At 45.8% G+C, this 25,237-nt stretch overlaps 1 protein-coding gene across 1 annotated transcript; it reads right to left on the reverse strand.

Annotated features, from left to right (window-relative positions):
* Window positions 1-9,865: 9,865 nt before the first annotated feature.
* Window positions 9,866-17,835, reverse strand: LOC125153777 (protein FAM90A27P-like). The gene is made up of 7 exons (XM_047837297.1): window positions 17,761-17,835; window positions 14,978-15,081; window positions 14,351-14,520; window positions 13,369-13,546; window positions 12,716-12,912; window positions 12,150-12,258; window positions 9,866-11,257 (listed from the first exon to the last, which is right to left on the reverse strand). The coding sequence occupies exons 2-7, from the start codon at window positions 15,047-15,049 to the stop codon at window positions 10,766-10,768; spliced, it is 1,218 nt and encodes a 405-aa protein (XP_047693253.1). The 5' UTR covers window positions 15,050-15,081; window positions 17,761-17,835; the 3' UTR covers window positions 9,866-10,765.
* Window positions 17,836-25,237: the final 7,402 nt, after the last annotated feature.

Below are 25,237 nucleotides of genomic sequence, written 5' to 3' on the forward strand. Positions count from 1 at the left end.
ATTAATTTGGAAGTGTAGGGGAGTTGGAAATTCTTTAGCATAATTTATAACATTGATCTCTCCCCCCAACCTCTAGTAGGGATATAAAGGACGAACAACATCCATCAGAAAAATATAAAACGATCTCCTACAAATAAAAGCACATGGATCAGATGAGTCAATGGGCAGATTCTAGAAGGCTGGGATAAGCCCGTGCTGCTTACTCATTTTAATGGCATTGGGTGGTTACATTTTTCTGCACCTATTTTTTGCTGAATGTGCAGTAATCACCTGTGATCGCTTTTTTAAATTAAGAAACATAAAAGGAGCTCAAATTAATTCTTTGGGGTTTTTTTTCCTAAAAAATAAACATACAATTTGATGTCCACTATCTAGTACTCCCCATATTCAAGTCAGGGATTAGAGGCATAACTGTGGACAACCCTTACTGCACACACACGCCCAAATACAAATATATTTCTATATAAATGACAACACATGTATATGCAAAAAATATATTCGGATACAGGCATATACCCTCACGTCTTCCTCTGTAACTCATGCGGACCATACTCACACATTCCCATTCGCATTAATAAAGCCACACACATGCCATCAAATGTGTATCTTGATGATATGGTTCTATATGGGAAGGGGAGATATACTGTAAAGCATTCGCCCATGGGATTAATGGAGGCTGAGAAATCCCAAAACCTGGGGACCTGGGCGGCTCAGGTTATAATCTCGCAGTTTGTGAGTGTGAGCCCCACATCTTTCTCGCTGCTGTCAGCGCAGAGCTTGCTTCAGATCCTCTGTCCCTCTCTCTCTGCACCTCCCCCACTTGTGCAGTCTCTCAAAAATAAATAAAAACATTAAAAATTTTTTAAAAATTTTATTTTTGAGACAGAGAGAGACAGAGCATGAACGGGGGAGGGGCAGAGAGAGAGGGAGACACAGAATCTGAAGCAGGCTCCAGGCCCAACGCAGGGCTCGAACTCACGGACCGTGAGATCATGACCTGAGCTGAAGTCGGACGCTTAACCGACTGAGCCACCCAGGTGCCCCAACATTAAAAAACTTTTTAATAAAGATCCCCAAATTTGTCGTTGGTAATCTGGAGACGCTACCTCTCCAAGTCCAAATGCAAGAGAAAACCTGTGTCCTGGCTCAAAGGCACAGAGAACAGGTTTCCTTTACTCAACATACTTGTTCTGTTCAGGCCCTCGAGGAATTGGAGAGGGGAATCGGCTTTAATCTACGGATTCAAATGTCAATCTCATCACACACCCTCACAGACACACAGAATGATGTTTAACTCAATATGGGGACACCCCATGCACCGGGCAGGCTGACACATAAAACTGCCCATCACAGCACTTAAGGACACAGCCGTCCTGCCGCTCAGAGAGCTGTGTGGTGATGGGGCAGAATGTGCAGAGAGGAGGCGGCTGGGTCCCGGGTGACTTCCTAGAACACCTGTCACGTCTGAACGGCAGCCCCTAGACATCCTATTACAGGAGATGGTAAACCTCCTACGGATCCGGTCACCATGTTCCAGCTGCTCCTTCCTCCACAATCCTAACTGCCTGTGCTTCTGACCAACGGATCATGGATCTGAGGTTCCAAACGCCACCCCCCACCCCCCTCGGGTTTGATGAACTTGCTAGAGCTGCTGACAGAGCTCAGGAAAATAGCTCACACACTAGATTAGGTGTTCATTGTTAGAGCAGAGAACTCGGGAATAGTCAGATGGAAGAGATGCACAGGGCCAGGTGGGGGCACAGGGCCAGGTGGGGGCACCGGGCCAGGTGGGGGCACCGGGCCAGGTGGGGGCACTGGGCACGGCGCTCCCACGCCCTCTCCAGCCGGGGAAGCTGCCCACATCCCATCAGGATCCCCGTCAAACAGAGGCGAGCCCTTCCCCTGCCCCTTGAGGCACATGGGCCCAAAAGATCATGCAGTTCCTCGAGAGGACGTTCTAATCACTCGTCCTGGCATCAGCAGTAGGAATAGGGGTGCCGGCTGGCAGCCCTGGGCCACGACACGAGTGGGCTGTGGGGACAGCAGCAAGCAATTTCATGCCCCGCGGCACACACACACACACACACACACACACACACACACTCTCTCTCTCTCTCTCTCTCTCTCTCTCTCTCTCTCCTATGGCAAAGGGGCGTTCTTCCTACAGGAAGTCTTCCCCTGGTTGTAATTTTTTATTTGAGGCAGATTCTGCAAAAGTTGCCTCTGACAATGCTTGCCGGCCCTTCAGCTGCCTTTGTGGACAGATGGGGCCTGGAGTTTCATTCAATCGCTCCACCATCTGTTTTCTGTTTGTGTTTGTTTGCCGCAAAAAACCTTACTGTTTCCATCTGGTCCGCAGCTTGGGCGAGGGCTCCAGGCGGGCTAAAAAGCTGCCTCGTGGCTGCAGGCTCAGGCTCAGGCATGAATCCTGGCACCTGGGGGATGCCAGAGGGGCCCCTAAAGGTCTGTGGGCTCCAGAGGCTTCAAGTCGTGCCTGGCCATGAGCCTTTCCAAGTGATTCTTGCGCAGCCCAGCCTGGGGGCCAGCGAGCCTATGGAGGTTAGTCAGGTGGTCAAACATCTTGAAGTTTCCCCTCCCGATCTAGGAAATGGATCCTCAGGACATCACAGAGATGGGAGGCCTGTGCGAGGACAACCCAGGTCACACAGGTTCGAGAGGGCCTGGTTCCGGTTCTTGCCCAGGACCACAACAGCTGGTTTCATGGAAATCAGTGATGCCATTGATTACAACGCAACTGATCCAACCGGGTCAGGATGGAGTGGTTGCACAGAGACAGCGCAGCTTACAAAGACTAAAACGTTTACTATCTGGCCATTTAAAGAAGAAAAGTAAATGGCCATTTCTGATGTGGATTCACATTTGTCACATATGTATAAAACTATAAAACTTCAGAAATAAAAGGACACAGCAAAGTCCATTTTAGAGTCAAGCTTTAAGCAAGGGGGACACAAGATTGGGCTCAGCTGAAAGGAAACCAGCAATCATTCCCAGCCACCAGGTGTTGGATTGAAAACAGGGTGAATAGAGAGATGAGGGTTTGTATTGTAATGTGGTTGAGATTACAATCTCTCTTGTTAAAATATTTTCCTTGATGACTTTAACATTGAAGTTACAGGGTGGGGACACTGCAGGTTAAAATGTTTTTTGTTTTTTGTTTTTTGTTTTTTTAGAAACCCACAAGTTTCACTTGCTGCGTGCTCATAAGTGAAGGGAGCACCACCCCCTGGGTGGCTGCTGTGTTAGGCTCCAGGAGAAGGCTGTGTCCTAAAAAGTACGTGCAGTGCTACGGATCACAGACCTCAGGCAGTTCTGGCAAGCGACGTCAACGGTCTTCCCATGACTTCATTATTTCACCCCACCCTAGGAATTACTGAGGTTGTCCTAAAGGAAATGGTCCAGGAGTTCCCCAAAAAGGTCATCCAGATTATGGATACGCTATTCATATATGAAGATCCCTAGGGAATTTTTTCTTTAGGTTGGTCCTAAAAACAAGTATCAGTCATCAAAAGTATACAAAGTAAGTTTACATAGGTCTGGACTTGAATGTTTATTTTTGAGATGGAGGGAGAGAGAGAGCGAGTGAGCGATCACGAGCAAGCAGAGGAGAGGCAGAGAGAGAGGGAGACACAGAATCCTAAGCAGCTCCAGGCTCTGAGCTGTCAACACAGAGCCTGACTCGGGGCTCAAATTCACAGACCGGGAGGTCATGACCCGGGCAGAAGTCAGCTGCTTAACCAACTGAGCCATCCAGGCGCCTGCATAGGTCTGGAGTTTTAAGTCTTCGAGATTTGAAAAAAATCTGAAATCCCAAATTGTATATTATTTTTAATTTTTTAAATATTTTTTTTGAGGGAGAGAGACAGTGTGAGCAGGAGAGGGGCAGAGAGAGAAGGAGACCGAATACAGAACAGGCTCTAGGCTCTGGGCTGTCAGCACAGAGCCTAATGTGCAACTCGAACTCACAAATGGCGAGATCATGAACCGAGTCAAAGTTGGATACTAGACCTACCGAGCCACCCAGGAGCTCCTGAAATCCCAGATTTTAAATATGTGCAATAGAAACTTACACGCCTCATAAATATATCCTCAGCATTTTACACCATCATGGTAAATATATCCCCACCCCAGAAATGTTTTATTTTCTCTGCCTAAAAGCATTTTGTCTCATCTGCAGGAATCACTACTTCATTCATTTCAGTAAGAATCAGAATACAGGCATCTTGATTGTCCCCAAATGCTAAAATCTAGATCACCAAAAAACAATAGCTTTACTGAGATATTTTCAAAAACCAAGAATTAATAACAGCTCTACAAGGAGTTTTAAAAATCTTCCAAATTGGAAATATATATTGAACATAGGAAATTGAACATTTCCTATGATGAATGTTTTCCATTCTATCAATTTTTCAATAGTATATGGTTACCAAATTTATACCAAACACTTTAAAACTATTATCTGTTGCTACCTTATCTCATTTTTACTGTTTCTCTCAATTGTTAAACCTCTCCCAGTAAATTCTAGGCTCAATAAACTAGGTTCAAACTCAGTCCCAAAAGTTCACTAGGTATTTTATACAATATTCTCATCAAATGGGAATTAAGGTGTCTCATGAAAGTGTGGTTTTATACATTAGTGTAATGATAATACAATTTATAATATAAAAAATGTTCATAATATAAACAGTTAAATGACATCTAATGTGTAAGTGTTAAATTATTACTTGAGACCTTTTTATTTGTGTAATTTTTTTTTTGTAGCATGAAACCCAGGAACAAACCATCAATTTCTTGATGTTAAAAGTTATCCAAGGAATATTTTCTTAATGTTCTATCTCCTTGCCATTCAAGGGGTGATCCATAGACCCCAAACTTTGACATCACTGGACCGTGTCACTTGTTAACATGTGGAATCTCAGGGCCCACCCCAGACTTCCTGAAACAGGGTCAGCATTGTAACAAGATCCCAATACAATCTGGTGAACGTTAAAATTTGAAATGTACATTTTCCACTAACCCGACTTCTCCCATATGTGAAAAGTAGGGCATGTTGTCTGTATGATACCAAGAACACTCAGTACAGTAGGTAGATATGTGTGTGTTGCCTCTTACACTGGCCACCTACCCATCTAGGGCGACCTGCCTCTTTCTTTGGTCCCTCCTGGCCCTCTGTGCAGGGGGCTGGTTTCAGATCTTAGCTGGGAAGCTCTCAAGTTGGCAAACCAACACCTGGTGTATCCTCTCTCTTTCCATTGGCACCTGTACGTCTACACTAGGAATCAGGGCTGTCAGGAAGACAGAATGACCTAAAGTATATAAAAAACCACTTAGTTCGGCTCCCAACATGGACCAAATGCTAGCAGTGAGAAGGGTGTTGTCATCATATTACAAATATTACTGTCCTTCATACAGTGTTTAGGCATACTATGGAAAAGAAATCCAATATCAAATGTATGTTTGAATTTTTATTATTTACCTATTTATTTATATATAGAGAAAGAGCACATGTATACAAGCAGGGAAGGAACAGAAAGAGATGGAGATATAGAATCTGAAGCAAGATCTGGGTTCTGGGATGTCAACACAAAGCCTGACACGGGGCTTGAACCCACAAACTGCGAGATCATGACCTGAGCTGAGGTTGGACGCTCAACCTACTGAGCCACCCAGATGCCCCACAAATGTATATGTTTTAAATAGTTACATGTATGAAGAACTTACCAAAGTCAACACCCAAAAGCCAAATGATCCAGTGAAGAAATGGGCAGAACACATGAACAGACACTTTGCCAAAAAGGACAGATGGCTAACAGACACATGAAAAGATGCTCACCATCATTGTCAGGGAAATACAAATCAAAACCACAATGAAATACCACCTCATCCATGTCACAATGGCTAAAATTAATAACTCAGCAAACAACATGTTGGCAAAGATGTGACCAAAGGGGAACCCTTTGGTACTGTTGATGGAAATGCAAACTGGTTCAGCCAGCCTGGAAAGCAGTATGGAAGTTCCTCAAAAAATTAAAAAGAGAACTACCCTATGACCCAGAAATTGCACCACAAGGAATTCATCCAAAGGGCTACAAAAATGCTGATTCAAAGGGGCACACGTACTCCAATGTTTATAGCAGCACTATCAATATTAGCCAAAGTATGGAAAGAGCTCAAATGTCCATCAACTGATGAATGGATAAAGAAGATGTGGTATGTATGTATGTATGTATGTGTACACACACACACACACACACACACACACACACACACACACTGGAATACTAATTGGTGATGAAAAAGAATGAAAACTTGTCGTTTGCAACAACCTGGATGAACTAGAATATATTATGGTGGGGCACCTGGGTGGCGCAGTCGGTTAAGCGTCCGACTTCAGCCAGGTCACGATCTCATGGTCCGTGAGTTCGAGCCCCGCGTCAGGCTCTGGGCTGATGGCTCAGAGCCTGGAGCCTGTTTCCGATTCTGTGTCTCCCTCTCTCTCTTCCCCTCCCCCGTTCATGCTCTGTCTCTCTCTGTCCCAAAAATAAATAAACGTTGAAAAAAAAAAAAACTTAAAAAAAAAAAAAAAGCCTTTTAGAATATATTATGGTAAGCAAAAAAAGTCAGAGAAAGACAGGTATCATGTGATTTCACTCCCTATGTGGAAATTGAGAAACTCAACAGATGAACAAAGGGGACAGGAAGGAAAAATAAGACAAAAACAGAGAGGGAGACAAAACCATAAGAGACTCTTAAATACAGAGAACACATTCAGGGTTGCTGGATGGGGGATGGGTGGAGGAATGGGTTAAATAGATAACAGGCAATAAGGAAGACACATTTCCTATTGGTCCATGGGCGTCATATGTTAAAGGTAAATCACTGGGTTCTACTCCTCAAGTTAAGACTACGGTGTATGTTAACTGACTTGAATATAAATAAAGAAAATAAGGAAAGTGAAACCACTTATTTTCACTACATTTTTGTTTTAAGTTTAAGCATGTGTGGATCTAGGAAGATCCACAAGTTTTTGGCAGAAAAGATAAAGAATAAATTCATAAAATGGAAAAGATAGTTACATGTACAAATAAATTCTTTTAAATAAAAAAAATGGCGGACAGATATCTCCTTTCAAAGGTATTCACTCCCAGGTTGGTCCAATCGACCAGCTGGGTAATAGAGGGAAAGTATCTAATGCCGGAGATTACACCATGAACACAAAATGCAAAGCAGGTGAGTCTTTGAGTTGAGATTTCCCTGTGAGTGTTTGTTAGTACTTGTCTCTAGATCACCTGCCTCAAACACACCCAGGACACTAACAAGAAACACAGGTTCCTGAATCAACATAGTGAGAATTTCTTTTGAGGATCCTGAATTTCCACTTATCAAAGCATCTGGTGATGGTTTCCAACTGCTCTTAGCTTTCTCCAACGTGCTGAGCAGGCCCGGGGACAGAGGAGCCTGGGGACTCACTGAGGTTTGGAAGCTTATGTCTGTATCATGTTGTTATCCTGCAGTCCCTGATGGGAATCCTGGGAGTGTGATTTCGGTTTCCAAGAAACCCCATTGCAGCAACCTGGGTAGCCCCAAGGTGAAGAACCGGCCCTGATGTTGAGTCTTTTGATCTCCCCCTGTCTTTTCACGGGTTTGGGGCCCTCGACCAGGGGGCCGCCTGGACAGTCCTATCACATTGCCTGTTAGGGACAGAGTCCTAGCAAGACAGAGAAGCTCTCCTGAGACACAATCTCACAGGGAAAAAGGGGACATTGAGTTTGCTCCCCAGTGAAATCCCACTCTGCTGAAAATGTGAAAGGTGAATGGACATGGTGCCCCTTATGTCCAGGGGTTTTCACGTGGAGCTGGGAGGCCATTCAGGAGGCAGGTCTTATGCCTGTCCTCACCAGGTGGAACCAGGAACTTTGAATGAGGCCAACCCGCAAATATCTCGAGGACTGTGGATGAACACGCCTTTGAGTTCCTACAGTAACTGACTTTGGCTCAGCGAGAGCTTTAGCAACCAGTTACGTTCAACCAGGATTGGATTTTTGCCGCCAATACCAATCAAAATTCTTTGTAAACAATGTATTCATGCGTTCCCTTTTATCTTTAAAGTCCCTGACTTCTCCCTTGTGAGACACTATGGGGGTTGCCACCCAAGTCTGTATCCCCTGCATTGCAATTCTTTGATCCTAGATTAATGCTTTTGCTTAATTATTGCCTCCTGGCAATTTTAGGTCATGAGAGCCATTTGCTGTTGTTGATTCAAGACAGAGCTTTCCCCAGAATTAAAAGAGAAGAGAGGTTAATGATGTGTTATCTTTGCCCTCTCCCTCCAGCTTCCTGGCCTTGGTTGCGTGTTACAAATAACCACAGTGTGTTTAACACCCAAACACCCAACATCCACACAGATAAGGAAACAGTTTCTATCTCCTGCATCTCCACTAAGGTCACACAGAGCACTTCACTTGTGACATTTCTGGGCCCCACAGGTGGGCAGTTTTCCGAGATCAACAGGCAAGCCTCCGACACCAGCTGGGTGTCCAAGAATTCAGCTCAATTCTGCCACCATCTACCGGAGACAGCAGCAGGTTCCAGGGTGAGGGCCCAGCCCCAAAGGCCACCCCCCACACACATACACACTTCGAATGCCTGTTATCACCCGGGGTTCAGAGCAATGGGCGACAGACCAGAGGTTCCAACAACCCCTCCTTGAGTTTGATTAATTTGCTAGAGCAGCTCACAGAACGTAGGGAAACACTTACATTTATCACTCTATTAAAGAGCTGGGATGCGTCGCCCTCCTGGGATGGGTGTGTGCGCCAGCCTGGAAGCTCTCCAAGTGCTCCACCTTTAGGATTTTATGGAGGCTTCCTCACGTGAGCAAAATGGATCATTAACTCCATTTCTAGCTCCGCCCTATGGGGGAGAAGGGAGGTGGGGGTGGGGCTGAAGGAAGGTGGTGGCTTGCTCTTTCTGCAGACCAGCCCCATCCAGGAGCCCACCCAGAGTCACCTATTAGCGCCTATTAGTGATAATGCTCTTATCACTCACAAGGATATTACAGGGACTTTAGGAGCCCTGTGTCAGGAACCTGGGGCAGGTTCCATATCCATATATATATATATGTGTGTGTGTGTGTGTGTATGTATATAGTCTATATATATACACATATTTTTCAAGTTTATTAATTTACTTGAAAGATCATGCTCACACAAGTGGGGAAGGGGCAGAAAGAGAGAGAGAGAGAGAGAGAGAGAGAGAGAGAGAATCCCAAACAGGCTCTAGGCTCATTGCACAGGCCAATGCGGGGCTCAAACCCACAACCGTGGGATCATGACCTGAGCTGAAATCAAGAATCAGCCACTTAACCACTGAGCCATCTAGACATATTTTTCTATTATCTCATGCCACATTTCAAATCCGACCCAGCAAATGAATATCCCCAGGAGTGAACCAGTCATTATGGTAGTTAAAACTTACCAGGTGATTCTGATGTGTCAATTCAGAACCATTCCATTTTCACTCTTCAACCTGCATTTGGAACGCCTGGGATTGTTACTGAGAAACCCCAGATCCTGGTTCAGTAGGGCTAGCTTGTGCCTGAGAGTTTGTATTTCCTACAAGTTACAGGTCCTTGGATTAGACTGTGCATTCCCTTTTGTCTTTAAAAGTCCCTGACTTCTCCCTTGTGAGACACTATGGGGTTCACACCAAGGTCCTCATTACTCAGGTGAAATTGGATGAAGAAAAAAAACTGACCTGAGGTGTAAGGAAAAATGACAAAAGTTGTAATACACGTTCCATTTCAGACAATTTTATTCATATTGAAAGAAAGTAGTCAAACATAACATTGCAACCATTTTTAATAACAAAATGTGCAAGGTGAAAAGAATATTCCCATTTCCCCAAGGCAACGAGAATTTCCACTGAAATTCCTTCAAAGTCAAAATCTCGATAACCAGGGGAGGGCACTCTTCCGGAGGGTTCAGGCCTTCTCCACCATCACAGAGAGGCCTTTTCCCCAGTTACCCAAATACTAGTCATTTATCCACCCACACAGATGAATTAATAGCTTTCTATTCATGTTAGGGTACAACATAGCTTCCCCTTGTTGACTTAGTTTCTTAAATAACATCTGATTTACAAAGGCCTACCCATGACAATTTCATACGCTCCATTCCTACCATGACCTAAATGTACAAAATGTAAAGGTGATGTCTGTCCGGTGACCCACAGTGTCGCCTGGAGCCCCAGCAGGTGCACAGGCACCACCGGCAGAAATGCCGACTCACGGGACACAGCTGTTCCTGCCTCTTTTCCCACCTTTCAGCCACTTCCAGGGTGGGACATTGGCCACACTCAGTCATTCTCAGCAGGGGAAGAGACCAGGAGGTCCTCTCAGTGGAACACCGGGAACCTTTCTCTCGGAGGCCTCTGAGATGGGAGGGCTCTGACCAGCGGGTGGAGACTTCTCCAGAGGGAGACAGAACAGTGGAAAACCTGGAGCTCTGCCACGCCCTGTCCCATCTCATGTCCCATCCTCGCCCCTGCTGGCCTGGAACATGCCTGGGTGATCAGGGTTAGGGGACAGCACAGGTCTGAACGGGGCTCAGACCAGGTGAGTCAGGTGGAGCCTGGCGTTCAAGACTGGTATCTTCCCGGTCACTTGAAGTATCTGTTTGGATACTGGGGGGAAGCTGAGACCAGGACAACCCCCAGACCAGGTCACTGAGACCCATCTGGGAGGGGGTTAGAAGAAGTTGAATCTTGCTTTCTTTGGCGGGTTCTGGGAAGGCTGCATGGGGACCTGGGGAGGCCTCTTCCCCTGTGCCTGGATGCTGACTTTGGAGCTCTGGCCATGTGTTCCCGTGGCAGGCTGTGGGCGGGGCTTTGAGTCCACAGGAGGATGCTTGGCTTGTGCCTGGCGGTGACACACAGGACCCAGGGCCAGTGTCTTCCTGGCCGACGGGGGAACATCACGGGAGGAAACCTCAGGCCAGCCGGCTGTCGACTTGGAAATGAGAGCCCGGTCCCGGCAGGAGCTCTTTGGATCTTCGCAGGGCAAGTCCGCCCCGCATCTTCGGGCTGGTTCACCAGCACGCACTTCAGGGGCTTTATAGAGGGGCCGTGTAGGGCAGGACGACCGCATGTCAGCTGTCCTAGCAGGTGGCTGACACGTGGGGACAGGGCTCAGGACAGATGGCTTCGTATTGGTTTGGACGGGCAACGGCCTGGTGGGGCGCTGTGGGAGAAGGAACCTCATATTAGACACCTCAGGAGTCAGGACAAGTTGGGATTCTCTCCACGTCAGGGAGAAAAAAAGGAGCAACCCAATTTAAACACACAACTCACGCAACACTGAGTGTCACCGAAACCCACGTGCTCGTAGTCACTGCACATTTGCAGAGATCCGCTCCTCAGAGGTGGCGGGGGAAACAATTACGAGGCCCATCTGGGTTTTGCTGCTTATCAGATATGACAATCGAAACTTCCCTTGTCTTTGTTGTTAAGATCCAGGGAACACACAATGTGCAGAGTGTAAATGGCAGCCATCCTTTTCAAGGGTAATTTGGGTATTTACAAAAGTTTAAAAGAAGCCTCATCTTGGGCGCCTGGGTGGCTCAGTCCGTCAAGCGGCCAACTTCAGCTCAGGTCACGATCTCCCGGTTCATGGGTTCAAGCCCCGCCTTCGGCTCTGCACTTGTGGTGCAGAACCTGCTTGGGATTCTCTGTCTCTCGCTCGCTCTCTCTCTCTGCCCCTTCCCCACTCATGTTTGCTCTCTCTCTTTGTCTCAAAATAAATAAATAAGGAAATAAATAAATAACTTTTTTAAAAGTCTGAATTATGAAAAAGATAAAAATAAATAAAAGAGGTCTGGTCTTGACATTGGATCACAGAAGGCATCCGACCGAACCCTTCACCTGTGCACAGAAATGCCCCCACCAGCGTCTGCCGGCTGACTTGCACAAAATCGGGAAAAAATACGTTTTGAAAATAAAGGAGCTGGGATTTGAAAACTCCTAGGACGCCTGTGCGGCTCCTACAGTCCAGCCCGGAAGTGAACGTGGCCCTGCACCCCCCAGCAAGTCACAGATGGAGACAGAGATCAGAAGCAGGAGCGAGCAAGACTCACCCGCAGGTGGGCGCCCGAGTCCGCGGGTTCCCTGCAGGCGCTCTGCGGCTTCCGCTGGGGTCTCCCGGGTAATTTCCGGGGCAGGTCTTTCTCTTTCCGCTCTTCTTGCCTGCGGAACAAATCACGGGAACTGTCGGATGCCCCCGACCCCGGTCGCCACCACTGACTGGCAACCAAGAAGACCCCGGAGCCCAGTCGTCGGCCTGGTTTAGGGGCGACGGAGGCCCCGAAGCCCCTGTGGACTTTGCCAAGGCAGCTCCTTCCGGGACCTCAGCGCAGCCCCCGCTTCCAGGAAGCATCCCCTTCCCCGCCGTGGCTTCGGCATGAAATACTCTCACTTAGACTCCCTGCGCCTCTGCCGCGTGCAACACCCCAAGATAGATATTCCCGGCCCGACTCCTTGGAAATCCCGAGGACTCGAGGGAGCTCTGAGGTCAACCCCGGGCACCGCTTGCCTACTTCTCTGCGGTCCGTGCCTGACACAGCTGCACGGGGACAGCAGGGGGCGGGGCTCCCCGTCCTCGGGGCTCCGTTGCCCCAATCATTCTGACCGCGCGAGTCCTCACCTCTGTCCTGGTTCCTTCCCGCTGCCAGTCGTGTGGAAGGACCCTGGGGTGTGGCAGTCCTGAGGCCTCCTGGGTTCCAGGTTTTCATTCTTACTGGAGCCCAAGGGCTGGGGGGCAAGGGCCCCACCCCAGCACTTCATGGGGCACCTTCTGCTGCTGGCCAGGTGCCCAAAGGCTCCGCAGTTCTTGCACTTCACCTGTGGATGCAGGGAGAGGGACCTCCGTGAGCCCGCGGAAATCAGGGCAGAAATGAAAGGTTAACAAAAGGACAGGTATTTGGAGATCAGTCGAGTGGGGGGAGGACATAGGCCCGGGGCCCCTGGCCAGGAAATCCGAGAAGCTATGGTCCTGATCAGGGCCCATTTCACAGAAAGTGACCTGAGAGGAAGGAATTTCGTGGCTAAAGGTGATGACTATGAACTGGATTTGAGTGTGGCACAGCCACCAAGCTGAACGTGACGCTAAATAGGGAGTCAGTTTGCTCTTCAGAGGATCCGAATGGGCCCATCTGCCAGGTGAGGCCCTCACAAACCCGGCCAGCCTTGGATAAGCAAGAATCCCGGAGGACAGAGACACACAGGTTTCTGTTGAAACCCACTCTTTGGGGTCCATGCCGCTCCTCTGGTTCTTGAAACAGCCACGCCTCCGCTTACCCTGGTATTCTCCTCTTCTGGTGGGGGATTCCTCTGCCCCACCGGTCCCTTCTGGAGCTTCTTCAGGTTCTGAGTCATGGGGAGTCTTATGGGCCGCTGGTGTATGTAATGACGTGCCATCTGCCTCATGTCCTTGGGCCTCTGGTCATTCTCCTTCAGGACCTCATTGTTGGATTTCCTATTCACAAGCAAAGGACAAAAAAAAAAAAAAAATGATGTAGACACGGAGACAGAAGTCCCTCATAGCCTTTTACCTCTCTGCATGGAATGGGTGGGGGACTCGCTGATCACTGAGTGACCCCCCAGTGATGGGGTCTTCTCATGAACTGAGGTCCCATTGTGTGCCATTTTGTGACCTGTTTTCCTCATTACGTACTCCCAGAATAGGACACTGCCTGAGAAAAGGCCACTTGGAATAAACATGGTGAAATGAGATTGGCAGCCATGAATGTCTGTACAGGTCCTCCCCGAAAACCTCAGTGTCGCTCAGGCCTGTGTGCTGGGTGTTTGTCCAACTGCTTCCTCCAAGCTTAAAGTGTTCACCCATATTTATCAAAACCAATAAGCAGGCCAACACTGTTGAGTTTTTCCCCCTACACATTTCCAGAAAACTCACAATTTTCATAGAACAACATCTTCCTGAGAAAACCTGCCATTTCCTCTGACAAAGGTTTGCAGAGATTTGATGTGACGCTAATGAACACCTGTGAAATGTCATACGTGACCCCCGTAACCACATGCCAGTTCTCAACAGAGGCATGCACAAAGTCACACGGGGACACGCAACCTGTGGACGCCCGTGCCAGCTCACATCCACGTGCAAGCTCACAGAGAAAAGCCTGTGCGACGGTGAGGGACACACAAGTCAGAAGCCCCTTCCTCACCCCCCCTTGGTCTGCGCAGAAGCCTACAGCCCACACCTGCGCCCGGAGGGGATTTTTCCCCCAGGCTCTACCCACGTCACTCCTGACATTTGTCCCACCTCTCCTCTCGGTCTTTGCGTCTTTGTGAAGCCGTGAGCCGGTCCACTGAAGGCTGACATTTCTTACTGGAGACACAGCGGGCACCTGGATCCTCTCCCGGCATCAGTGGGAACCGTAACAGAACCTCCACGGCGGCATCAACGACCCATTTCTCTGTCATCGAGTCAATCTGACAGAGAGAAAAGAGAACCAAGATACAATCAGAGTTCTGCACGGAGGAGGAAGCCTTGAGATATGAGAAGATAATAAACCAGCTCCCAATTCTGTGAGTTCTTCAACTCAGTGTTAATCAGAGAGTAAAGGCTCTTTCCTCTGGTTCAACAGTGAGTTTGCCCACGACCTCCACGCGGGGGAGCCCTGTGCTCAGGGAATGCTGGCGGTCCCAGGCGGGAACTGAGATGCCTGTACCCTGCCTTCTGATCACTGCACATCCCTGTCATTGGCCAGCCGGCAAATATCCACATCGCTAATCACGGGCTTTCACCCATGGTCACGGTCATGGGAGGGGAAGCTGCCTCAGCGCTAGACTGGGGTCACGGTCATGGGAGGGGAAGCTGCCTCAGCGCTAGACTGGGAGGCCACCTCCTTCCTCCACATGTCACCTGCCCAACCTCTCCCACACTTACATCTCTCTGCGGAATTCCAAGCTGCTTTAAGAACTCTTTCCCCTGTTCCATGGAAAGCCTGTTGGGGTCCATCGGGGTTGGTCAGTCCCAGGGACTCTGTTGCCCTGTGCGGGATAGAAAATGAAACCGCTGAACGCCGCACACCCCTGGACCCCCCCATGCGCGATGCAGCCAGCTCCTACCTCTCTGCCCACCATCTCCCCTTTCACCTTTTGTTCCAACTACACGTGCATATCCTTCTACTAGTAACATAGTACCAATGAACGAGAGATAAGACGATACATTTTTTCTAAACTTCTCCACTAGACTTAACATGTTTCATATATACATGAAACGCAGACTCCATATTTAGAGACCTTATGTAATACACCATAAAACGCTTGGAAAAAAGTGATCACATAATTGGTTTCAAAGAGAAAATTCAAAATGTAAGAAAACCGGATATTTTACATTCTCTAGTTCCCCTCTGGCATAACTGAACAAAATTAAATATAACTACATTATTTAACTTCTTTATCAGATGAACTATTTTCAAACTATGCAATATATTTCCAGCAATTTCTGAAATCAGATTCCTTAAAATAAAAAATGAAATTCAAATGGAAATTATAAAAAAGAGAAAAAAGATAAAACAGTTTATGCCAAAACTTAGGAGCAGGGCAAAACGTGGTTTAGGGGTAAATTCCTTACTCTAAACACGCATATTATATACAAACATAAAATTTATAGGGAGTTTTCATCTTAAGAAATTGGAGCAGGAAAAAAAAAAGAAATTGGAGCAAGGAAAACAAAAGATTACAAAAGGAAGAAAAAAATGAAATTGATGAATCAAAACCTAAATGGGATTGGGAGTGCTTGGCTGGCTCAGATGGTGGAGCATGCAATTCTTGAAATTCAGGTGGTGAATTTAAGCCCCACATTGGGTATAGAGTTTCCCATAAATAAATAAACAAGTGAATAAAATCTAATGAGAAAATGGAGCGTAATCGGAAAATATATTATATCTTCAAAAACAGCAATAGAATACATTATCACTGACTGTCATAATAAAAAGACAATAAAATTTATCATAATAGATTATATCAGGGGGGAAAAAAAAGACCAGGGGCATGTGGGTGGCTCAATCGATTAAACTTCCGACTCTTGATTTTGACTAAGGTCATGATCTCACGGTTGATGAGTTTGAGCCCCGAAATGGGCTCTGCACTGAGACTGTGGAGCCTGTTGAGATTCTCTTTCTCTCTCTCTCAAAATAAATACATAAACTTAAAAAAAAAAAAGACCATTTTCCCATAGAAACAGGAAGGAAAGGGGTCAGGGAATCTGTATCTAATCTCAGGGAAACGTATTTGAAAACCTAGAATAAAGTATCTCTTCCTTTTCAATTTTTATTTTATTTAAGTAAACTCTGTGTCCAACATGAGGCTGGAACACCTGACCCCCTTTTCACATTTTTAAAAAACGTTTATTTATTTTTGAGAGAAAGAGTACCAGCGAGGGAGGGGCAGAGAGAGGGGGACAGAGGATCTGAAGCAGACTCTGTGTTGACAGCAGCAACCCCGATGCGGGGCACAAACTCATGAACTCTGAGATCCCTGAGATCGTGACCTCAGCCGAAGTCAGATGCTCAGCCGACTGAGCCACCCCTATCCTTTTCACATTTCAAATGGCCAAAACTGAGTAAGGAGGAAGCCTTTCCCAAGTACAAATGAAGGTAGAGTAATTCTTGCCTCTCCATTCGACTGGGAGCTTCATAGCTCAGGTACTGCTGTTTTATTTACAGGTTCAGGATCAGGGTTCCGAATTTCAACCAGCTTTCAAACAAGTTCTCATGAATACAATGGCATAAAAGATAAATTACTAAATCACTCACAGTTTTAAAAACCCTGGGTCTGAGTGATCATTCTCTGCAATGATCTAGAAGTTAACATTTCCTTGGGGCTCCTGGTTAAGGGTCTGACTCTAGATTTCTGCTCAAGTCATGATCTCACGATTCTTCAGATGAAGCCCCGAGTCAGGCTTCTCACTGGCAGCACGAATCCTGCTTGGGATTATCTTTCTCCTTCTCTCTCTGACCCTCCCCTGCTCATGCTCTCTCTCCCTCTTGCTCCCTCCCTCTCTCTCTCTCTCAAAACTTTAAATAAACTTTAAAAATAAAAAAGGGCCATCTGGGAGGCTCAGTTAGTTGAACAACCGACTATGCGCTCAGGTCATGATCTCAGGGTTCTGGGATAAAGCCCCATGTCTGGCTCCTTGCTGAACATGAAACCTGCTTAAGATTCTCTCTCTCTCTCTCTCTCTCTCTCTCTGCCCCTCCCCCCAATCACTCTCTCTTTTTCTCTCTCTTAAATAAAATAAAATAAAATAATAAAAGTTAACATTTGCCTAAAAATTAACATTTTTGAAATAGTTTTTTAATCAAGCTCTGTGCTAAAAATTCCATTAGTTAAGGGGCGCCTGGGTGGCCCAGTCGGTTGAGCGTCCGACTGTGGTTCAGGTCATGATCTCACAGCTCATGAGTTCAAGCCCTGTGTCTGGCTCTGTGCTGACAGCTCAGAGCCTGGAGCCTGCTTCAGATTGTGTGTCTCCCTCTCTTTCTGCCCCTCCCCCACTCATGCTCTGTCTCTGTCTCAAAAATAAACATTACAAAAAGTTTTTAAAAAATAACAAAATTCAATTAGTTAAGGAATCCTTACTTCAACACCTAAAATGGCCCTCTCCCCTTATTTCCTCCTATTTCTGTGAGGGTTAAAGGGAGGCCCCAAATAGTCATGGAAACGAACCTGTGATTTTGTGTCTGTCAGTGGCCACTCAGATAACGTAGATGCTGGTCCAATACTACTGGACCCAGAAGGGTTTCCGGGATGACTGAGAAGGTCAGGTCTTCTGCCGGACTTTTATACAGCTCAGGAATCCCAGGAAATCCCCTCCCACCAATAATCAGCTTAACCTAATTGAGTGTGAGCTTATCTTTGTGTGTGAGCTGGTTTTAGCCGGCTCACCCAGGATGGGAAAGGACGTTTTATTGAAAGAAATGTTTATTGAGTTATTGAGTGTTTACACCCTCAGCACTTTCATTGTATCTCATATGTCTGTGTCTGATACAATACACTATAATTTGGTCTTTGCCATTCCCAGGGATTTTTAAAAGATAAACCTATAACTAGGCAATTTTAACACTATACACAATGCTGAAAATGTTTACACACATGTTGCCAGTGGGAGGGGTTGTGCCTGCATGGGGGCGGGGCTCTATCGGAGATCTCTGAACCTCTGCTCAGTATCGTTTGAGCCACAAATTCCCCCAAAGAATAAAATCTCATTTTTAAAAAATAGTTACACATATGCCAACGCACTGGCTGATTCCTTCTGCATCTTGCTGCAGATGGGATAAGGTTAGTCTTCCCAAGGCAAGGAGCTCATTGGCATCCAGGGCTTCAAAAACCAAGGGGGAAGAATGGCTTTCTTTATGCATGGAATCAGAGGCCCGCTCAGATGCAGAGAATGCCAGCTTTCCCAGACTCCACGGCCAGGGCCAGGTTCCAGGATAGCGCAGGCAGGATGCGGCTCTCCGGTCCCCAGGGGACCTGCAAACCAGCAGGCCTGGCTGGGCTGGGACGGAGATGCTCTGCCATGGAAAGGGATCTCGGGAGGATTTGTTTATGAGGACGGAGGGGTGCAGAAGGAGATGGGCAGAACTCAGCAGAATTCACAGGGAGGCATTTCGCGGGGTGGGGTCGGCATTCAGGTGGGTTTCTCCACCCACATGCTTCCTGACTCTCTCCTAGGACTGGGGAAAGGGAAGGCTCTTCTGCATTTCAGAGTCCTTCTGCCAGGGGATGCGGGGGCGATGTGGGGGTGGGTATACTGATGACCCATTTCTCAAAACGCAGGGGTGATGTCCAAGATAATCCCATCTGTAGGCGAAGCTCAGAGAATTAGGAGGAGAAAGAGAAGGGGGAGGTGGAGGGAATGACTGGTTTCAGGTAAATGTCCCATCCTAGATGGATTAATGTGTTCTCCCTGCCTCTACAAACACCATATTCTTAGACCTTGGAAACATTGATTTCTCTACCTCTGATGTTCCAGCCTAGTGAGTTTTTATTTATTTTTATTTTTTTTAACCTTTATTTATTTTTGAGACAGAGAGAGAGAGACACAGCATGAACGGGGGAGGGGCAGAGAGAGAGGGAGACACAGAATCGGAAGCAGGCTCCAGTCTCTGAGCCATCAGCCCAGAGCCCAATGCGGGGCTCGAACTCAAGGACCGCGAGATCGTGACCTGAGCCGAAGTCGGACGGTTAACCGACTGAGCCACCCAGGAGCCCCCCTAGTGAGTTTTTAAAACCACTTCGTTCCCTCGATTCTCATTCAAGTCAAGGTTGGCTCACTCAAAAAATAAAAACAGATTATTTTTGTGGTTTTATGTATTCTAATGTGAAAAGCATTTAGAACGGTTTCCAGTAAATGGAAAATGGTAAAATTCTTTGTTTTTGCTCTTCTCAAAACTACTTTACACCCTGTTATTTCTATAAAATTTCTTGATTACAAAGTGCTTCATTAAACCTTTCCTCAGTATCTTCATTCCCTGTCGCTCAGAGTGTGAACCACAGATTGGCAGTATTCGCATCAGAGATCTTCCACAAATGGAGAAGCTTTGGTCCCACCCAGCATTTTTCTATAAAGTTCTGCTATTTAACATGGTCTCCAAGTAATCATTGAGTACATGAAAATTTGAAAAGTGCATTACTTTTTTTTGTAAGAAATATACCAGTAAGTTTATTTCAAATTAAAAAAAAATTTTTTTTAACGTTTATTTATTTTTGAGACAGAGAGAGACAGAAAATGAACGGGGGGAGGGTCAGAGAGAGAGGGAGACACAGAATCTGAAACAGGCTCCAGGCTCTGAGCTGTCAGCACAGAGCCTGACATGGGGCTTGAACTCACGGACTGTGAGATCATGACCTGAGCTCAAGTCGGACACCCAACCGACGGAGCCACCCAGGTGCCCCAGTAAGTTTATCTCAAAATCTATCTGCATACAAAAGTGTTTATGTTTATAAGGAGTAAAGTGCATTTCTAAGTCACCCTGCACCTCCTGAAAAATACACAACACTTACTATGTATGATTTATAAAAGAGCTCTTAGGGGCGCCTGGGTGGCTCAGTCAGTTGATTGTCCGACTTCGGCTCAGGTCATGATCTCACAAACTGTGAGCCCCATGTCGGGCTCTGTGCTGACAGCTCAGAGCCTGGAGCCTGGTTTGGATTCTGTGTCTCCCTCTCTCTATCTGCCCCTCTCTCACTTGCTCTGTCTCTCTCTCAAAAATAAATAAAAACATTAAAAAAATTTTTAAAAAGAGCTCTTAGATATGCATATAGGTGCATATTAGATAGTTGGACGGGGGGGCACCTGTGTGGCTTGGTCGGTTAAGCGTCCGACTTCGGCTCAGGTCATGATCTCACGGTCCGTGAGTTCGAGCCCCGCGTCGGGCTCTGTGCTGACAGCTCAGAGCCTGGAGCCTGTTTCAGATTCTGTGTCTCCCTCTCTCTCTGCTCCTCCCCTGTTCATGCTCTGTCTCTCTCTGTCTCAAAAATAAATAAACGTTAAAAAAAATTTAAGATAGGTGGACAGGTGCTGGATAGACAGACAGACAATCTGTGTTGCTTCCATGCCTGTATGTTTTTTTGTTCTTCAAAAATATTGTACTGATGATAGTTTAACAACTCTCACGTTACCCTCTTTCTTTCCATCAGTATCTAAGACTAAATTAAAGAATATTATTCTCCCAGGGAGCGTGAGTGGCTCAGTCAGTTAAGCATCTGACTCTTGATTTCAGTTCAGATCATGATCTCATGGTTGGTGAGACTGAGCCCCATGATGGGCTCCGTGGGGTTCTCTCTCTCCTTCCCTCAGTGCCCCTCCCCCACTTATGTGAGAGCACCGACGTTCTCTCTCTCTTTCTCAAAAAGAATTTAAAATTTTTTAATTAAAATAAGTATTATTTTCCCAAAAAGTTACTTATTGAATCCATCAGATCGCTCATATCAACTGAAATGGTTCTTACAACCCTTTCCTTTTGTCTTGGGGTAAATTAAGAAGCCTTCTCTTGAGTCTTGCCAAATGTGTTTTCATTTCAGAAAATGTTTCCCTTCAGAATTTTATGTCCATATAAAATTGACAGTGGGAATGCCTGGACTCTCTTTAACCTTGAACTGAAGTGGAAACACTGCTTGGATTTTGTCCTTGAGCGCTGGGCTATGCAGAGATAGATCGGGAGTTTGGGACAGAAGCCCTATGTATCCCCGTTCTCATGGAAACTTCAGCCCCGCTCACACTGCTTCTTAGAAGGACGATGTTCTAATCTTTCCTGAGATTCCCTCTCTTCCATTGTCTCCTCACTGCAGTATAATTGATGCTAAGTGGGAAAAGGAAAATGCTGCCCGCTGAGAGGAGAACTGTCTTACTCGATTATTCTGTTTTACGCAAATTCTGATTTTTTCAAAAAACAATTCTTCTGTAGGCAGCTGGGAAAAAGAAAGAGGCGCTACACCCCACACGGGATCCGTGAGGCACCGAGTCCAGCTTCACATCACCACAGGCACAAGTCTCCTCAGGCAACACTTAGCAGTCTTCTGTCATCAGAAGACATACCTTCAGGTGGACCTGTGGGTGGAGACAGAAGTCCCAGGTCTGCATCACAGAGGAATGGAGCAGTCATGAAGGAGACCCAAGTATGGAAGCTGGAGCCAAAAGAAGGAAGTGGACCCTCCCTCGCCCATCCTTCTCCAGTCCTGCAGACCCTCCACCTCCCCTCTTGTCATATCGTGCATATATTTTTGTTGACTCTGTTTATTCCTCATGCAACCCCTACATCACAGGGGTCCACCTTCACTCTGTGGAGATCTTGGTTATGATACCATCCTTTCCACAAATTTAAAGGTCAGAAGCTTCACCAAGAGTTGTTGCCAATTCTCAGGGATCAATACTCTCATGATTTTCTCTGTTCTCCCCTTAACCTTCCCCCATAAAACCCATCTTTGCCTCATATCCACACAGACCTAGAACTCAGCCCCCAACATCGCCAACCTGAAAGAATCCATGTGGAGACAAAATGGGCTAGTTCTCCATGTGGTCTTTATTAAAGACTCTGAAAGCGTGATGGTGGGCGAGGAGCCCTGGCACACCCAGCAGTGTAATGAGTGCAAATCCGCACAGCACATTTCCACTTGACCCAAGAAAATAATTCCACAGGATGATATATTATTTACCATATAGACTCTGCCTGTGCCAGAAAGGAGGGCATCCAGGACACGTGCAATATCAGACCCCCAACACTCCAACTTTTCCACTTTGTGCCTTAACCTAGAGTAGCAATACTCACATCATTTTTTATACATTGCACATCATGATATCCTTGTGGGTGGTTGCAAAGTGGGAAGTATAAATGATGGATTCATACAGGGGCATGTACTGCTCTCTTCTTGCATACATGGATATGACGGCTAGATACACATACATGCGTGTGAGTGTAATTTTTGAGATATGGTGGGACTGTGGGAGTCCGTGTGAGTGTGAGTCGTAGTAGGCGTGTATGACTCTGGCTGAGAGTTTGTACATGGGGTGGGCATGAGTTGGTGAGAGAATATGTGTGTCTATAAGTATGTGAGTATACGTGACTGTGTATGTGATTTATATGGAGGTGTGTGCATGTGTTTGTATGTGTGTGCATGTGTGCGTGTGCTCACGTGCATGTGCAGTAGAGGCTGCCCACCTTATGGCTCTCATCCCAGGCTTGGAAATTGAGAGGCATTGGATAGTGGGCCTGGATAAGATGTAGATTTCTTTGTAGGAGACAACTAAGGGGTAATCTGAACTCCTATTTTATATTTCTTCATGTGTTACAAAAGCAACAGTTCTCATTACTGAAAATACATCAAAAAACAAGTATGGAAAACTGTGGTAACCATCCAGTGCTCTTGAGTTGCATATGTAGCATTTATTTCATAGGAAAGGAACCATCTGAGGCTTAACTTAGACTCCCAAATTAATTGGCATTGAGTGCCTGTCTTTGAGTTTCAACTTTTGAAAACCCTCAGGTATTTTTTCTGGTACCAACTTTTTGCTTCTAATTTAATGGTAGTTCACCTCTGTGGTCTGAAGATTAGGAAGAAATCACTCTTGGGTGGAAGAACTTGTCAGCAAAGCAGATCTAGGGAGAGACACCTACTCGTTCCCAGTCCCTCACCTGTCAGACCTCTGCCTTTTGCTCCCCTCCACGTGAGACCTGTCTGCCTTCAGGAATGGAAAACAGCCTGTACCAGTCATTTCAATGGTCCCTTTGTAGTTATTAACTGGAAATTGGTAATTGGTTGCGGTAATTACCAACTTCAGAAAACAAGTTCTTTATAAATGCTCTCAGATCCCCAGCCGGCGCTGTCATGGCCACTAAAGGTGAAATGATAATTGCAATTCTGAAGGGAGGGGAGGTCACGATCACTGCCCCATATCACAGGGTCTCGTGGCTGCCTCCCTCCCACATGCACGAGCCCTCATGACCTTGCACTGAGCTCACCATCCACACAGAGGGATGTTTCTGGGAAAATATTTTCCATTTCAGTTTGAGAAGCAAGTCTATAAGGTATAGACGTCTATGGGGAGTAAATGTGGGTAAGTGATTGTATATGAAACGGGGATTATTCTGGGTTTGAGATGGATCCAGTGTCATAGCCACAGAAACATGAGCTGGGTTAGTAAAGAGAGATGGGGTCCTAGACTTTACCTAATGCCTGCTGGCTCCTGGTGTGATTTAGTGTAATCCACAATGACAATGATTGTGGGTATTTAATCCAGTGAAAAGGAATCCTGATTTTTCAGGTAATTTGGGCCAGAGTTCTTTTTTTTTTTAACGTTTATTTATTTTTGAGAGACAGAGAGAGACAGAGGGTGAGCACGGGAGGGGCAGAAACAGAATCGGAAACAGGCTCCAGACCCTGAGCTGTCAGCACAGAGCTCGACGTGGGGCTCGAACCCACAAACTGTGAGATCATGACCTGAGCAGAAGTTGGACGCTTAACCAACTGAGCCACCCAGGCGCCCCATTTTTTTCCCTGGCCTGTAGTTCTGAAAGCAATTGCTTTCAGCCTACCTTACAGGAATCAAACACCAACTTTGTAGCATTACTAGAGGTGTGCCTGTAATCCCTCCATGTTTATAATAAGGACTAGGATAAATAAATCTGTACGAATCATGCAATCTTATGAACAAACAGGATATCCCAATGACAACTGCCAGAATAGAAATGTTTTATCTGAGTATGATGTGCTTAATGGAGACAGTAGTATCTCTGCTGAAAATATCATGGTCTGTGGATTACGGTGAGACTGTTTTCTTCTGGAAGCTATTGAAAATAGCATTTAAGGAAAAGACAGTTCTGTAATAATGTGTTTCAAAGAGAGGCTGTTAGGCTCACGTGTATCCTATGGTGTTTTCTCTGGTATCAGTTGTAAATTCTATAACATCAATTTGTAAAGCACACAACGGTCCTGTATTAGAGTTTACAATTTGCATATGTCATAGTTTAATATATTTCAGAGAACTTACCACATGGTTAATAGTTCCTAACCTGGTATTAATAAATAAGCATATGATCTAAAATTACTAATACTTCAGTTTTTACCTTACTCTGTTTTATCCCATATTAGATTTCAACATCCCATACTTCAGGGCAAGACATGAGATTATGATAGGTTTCCTTATTTTTGTTCTTGACATAAAGGCAAATGCCCCAAAGGATTTTTTCTTTCTGTTTCCATCCTACTCTTGAGTCATTCTTGCTTGCATTCATTCAATTCAATTTGTCATGGGACAGGTTCCTATAACATGAATCTGCAATCAGTGCATCTACATTTTATTAAATCTCTAAAGCTTTATTCATTTTGATATTGGTCTACAGAACAAATCTTTACACATCGTGAAAATTATAACAAAAATTATAAAGTAACATACTATCAAGCTAAAATAAAAAGGCAAAGCTAAAACCAAAACTCTATATATAGATTTTTCAAAGAACACAGCTGTCTAGCTTACTTAGCATAGCATAGCCGTTAGATGCACTGTCTCTGCAAACAACTCAGCCAGATTCAAGTCCAAACTTTGCCCCAAGTACGGTATGAATTTAGACAAATCACCTATCCTGTCTGTATTCTCCTTGTCTTTAAAATGAAAGGGATAGTAGTGATGACTCAGATTTTTGTTTAA

Source organism: Prionailurus viverrinus, chromosome E2 (assembly GCF_022837055.1).
Source record: "Prionailurus viverrinus isolate Anna chromosome E2, UM_Priviv_1.0, whole genome shotgun sequence".
Taxonomy (NCBI): Eukaryota; Metazoa; Chordata; class Mammalia; order Carnivora; family Felidae; genus Prionailurus; species Prionailurus viverrinus.